A 3399-nucleotide genomic window follows, 5' to 3' on the forward strand; every position below is an offset into this window, starting at 1 on the left:
CTCAAAAAAAAAAAAAAAAAAAAATTGGGTATCACTATGTTGCCCAGGCTAGGTTCCAATTTATTATAGTAGCAGTGGTACTCAAAGTAATTCCATCTCCCTTCCTGGTCATGGGTGGATATGTAGCTGAATGGTGGTAATTAGACATGAAAATATGCAATTGGAGACATCTTGAAAAATTTTTGTTTTGTGATGATAGAATTATAGGTCACTTTTTTATGCCTGGATGTGACTCTTGAGAAACTGTAGTCATCCTGCCATAAGCCTAATTATGAAGCCAACATTGAGGATCATAGAGTAGAGGCATAGAAAGAAACATGTCTTGGATAACATGATTGAGTCACCAAATTAACCAAATCTAAAGCCCCTCCTACCTCTGGACTTCTTGCAATATGATATAAATTTCCTTATTATTAAAGCTAGTTTGATTCAGGGTTCCTACTACTTGCAGTCAAAATCATTCTAACTAATATACCATTTTGGTATAATTAAATTCTTATATATGCTTAGATCTAATTCTGGGCTCTAATCGGTTACACTGAGCTGTTTATTTCTTTATACCACCATATGGTTTCATTTACAGTGACTTTGTAGTATTGCTTTCTGATTCAGAAAAGCAAGTTCCTCACCCACCACCAATATTTAATTTCACAATGTTTTTGCCATTCTCAAATGCTTATTCTTTCATAATGAACTTCTTTTCTTAGAATGAAAAAAATAGAATATGGAAAAAATTTAATGTGTATGCTGAATATTATAAAGGCTGTTAAGAACTATCTATAAACAAAGCAAAGTAAGAATTTTAATTGAGCCATTTTTATCACATTTTCCTTGACCAATTAACACATCACATTTTGACAGAGGGCTATCATTCTGTAATCAGAACAGTATGTGTCCTTAGCTTGCTGAAGAACCACCCACTGAAGAATAAGAATTCTCCCACTTACAATCTTATATAGCTGAGTGACAAATGCTGAAAGTCTAGAGGCATGCTGAGTTACACATTTTATTTCTTTTGATTAAAAATACAGTAAAAAATCCAATAACTTTGGTGGTGAGTTTTCTCTAAACGTCTTAAAGAGAACAGTGGTATTTAATACTTGAAAGATTCATTACATATATATTTTTTTCCTTTTTTATTTTAAAGATGTGGGGCACAATTCAGGATTAGGCATACAAATGGTCACTGTACAGGTAAAGTTTGGGCCTCACTTTGGTCCTTACTTCACTTGGTTTGAGATCAGGTACCATTATCGATGAAGTGTATCTCTTCCATCCCACTCCCTGCTCCCTCCCAGCAGTTTACCACTCCGTGTGTTTTGTGTATGTCTATATATAACTCTTTCAAATGATTTAAAATGCTTATTCCCTATGGGAAATACATTTTTCCTCTCAAATCTCAATATGACCCTCTCTACAGTGCTCCTTCTCTTGTTGGATTACACTGTTGTCAGCATTGCAAACTTTTCCATAACCACTCCTCAATCATTGCCTTATTTTTCTAGTTTATTTCATAGTCAAATTTCTCAAAGCACCGGCACATACTCTGTCAGTTTCCTTTCCAGACATAGCTTGAGTGGGGTGGAAAGAGCATTGGTCTTGAAGGAAGAAACTCCAGCTGTATCACCTTGAATGACTAGGTAAGCCTCTGTGTTTCTTCATCTAATAGATGAAAATAGTAATATCTACTCCTAAAGTTTGCTGAAAGAATTTGAGGAAAGCTACTGTTAAACATTTTCATCTATTTCCTTTTTCATTGTAACCTGCACTCCATCTTCTACTGCAACTTATTCTCAAAGAACACTGTTGACCACTCGTTTTGTGAAACTTTCATCTATGTAATCTTGTTTTATCCTGGTTTTCCTGCTAGTCTTACCCACTGTTTTTCTTTCCTTTATAGGGGGTACTTCCAAAGACTGAAACCTTTGGTTGTCTGTACTTCTTTGACTATCTACATTCTCTCCTTCGGAAAAAAGACTAATTTTATTGCTTAAGTAATCATCTCCATGCTTATGATGCTTTCCCCTCCATGACTCAGTTCTATTTTCTTTCCTTATAGTTAGGTAGGTATGTGCCTGCCTAACTATTTATGCCTTCTTCATTATGTACACAATCCCTACATTCTCAGAAATCATGTTCCAGAAGAAAATATACATCTATTTTTGTCCTTTGTCTCTCAAACACTGACGCTGATTCTTTGTGGATTATTTTAAAAATAAGATTAAATAACAAAATGAGTATAAAAATTAAAACAAGACTTGTATTGTGACAAACTTACAGTTCTACCTGTTGGACCTATAATCCCTTCTCCACCAGGGGGACCAATGTTTCCCTGTTGAGGTTAGAGAAAAACAGTTACTCTCATTGTCAGTATCATTCCGAAAATTTCCAGAGAATTTCTTGGGCAATGGTAAAATAGCCATGTTTACGTTATTATACTTTTTATTATAAAATCTTATAGTATTAGCATAAATCACAGTAATAATGTGACAATTGTGCATATTATTAAAGTTTCTTATAAGTAGAGTTACATCTATATAATTTCTAACAAACTGATATGTCAGCAGTACAGTTTTTATGTGGTGATAGCTTTAATGATGCACTTTACATATATGTCATTATGCAACAAATGAAACTACTTTATATTTTTAAAAATGAACAAATTTTGAATAAACTTCTATGCAGTTGTCAAAGGAGATATTTGAGTAACCAGATGCAAGGAACAGAAAAACACAGGAGGAACCAGAGCGCATCATATGTGACCAAGGACATTTTATTTTCTTCATTTGTAAAATGGGAACAAGAACACCACTTTATAGGACTATTGTGAGAATTAAATTTGAAAAGTGCTTTTAAAACAGTCAACTGTTATTTTATTATGAAGCTAACCTTGAAGAAGCTGGATCTCTTGCCAATTCCTCCCAAACTAGATTTGGAGCCTATTGTTTTTCAGTGAATATAAAATACCCATTTTAGTTTTTTTCCCCTACAAACTCCACCCTATCTCCCATTGGCTGCAATTTGTCTTTTGGCTTACACTTAACCTGGAATATACAAATGTAAGTATCTAATAGGCTTTCTCTTTTTCAAATCCTTTTTGAGGTACAGGACATACAATCAATTGAAATAATCGTGCTGTTATGTAAAGTCCAATTCTTGATGATGACAGGTAGTCTTCTATCTATAATAATCTTCTCTGTAATAAATATGGCTTTAAACTTCTTGTTTATAGTAAGGTGCCCCACTAATTAAATCCATTCATTCTAGTTTCATGATGGCTTTAATACTGTTAGCTTAGTAGCAAAGAAATTACCTGACACTCAAAAAGTAAACCTAATGAATTCACTTTTTTTTTTTTTTGAGTTGGAGTCTCACTCTGTCACCCAGACTGGAGTGCAG

At 33.8% G+C, this 3399-nt stretch overlaps 1 protein-coding gene across 1 annotated transcript in view; it reads right to left on the reverse strand.

The window, feature by feature from the left end:
- The window catches only part of LOC110596260 (collagen alpha-1(XXIV) chain-like), an 81587-nt gene that overhangs the window by 31506 nt on the left and 46682 nt on the right, over positions 1-3399 (reverse strand). Inside the window, exon 11 of the mRNA XM_021715928.1 lies at positions 2279-2332. Coding sequence (XP_021571603.1) covers positions 2279-2332 — 54 coding nt within the window. The remainder of the gene's footprint in view (positions 1-2278; positions 2333-3399) is intronic.

The sequence above is a fragment of the Carlito syrichta genome, unplaced genomic scaffold (assembly GCF_000164805.1).
Source record: "Carlito syrichta isolate Samal-C Ts95f unplaced genomic scaffold, Tarsius_syrichta-2.0.1 Scaffold308051, whole genome shotgun sequence".
Taxonomy (NCBI): domain Eukaryota; kingdom Metazoa; phylum Chordata; class Mammalia; order Primates; family Tarsiidae; genus Carlito; species Carlito syrichta.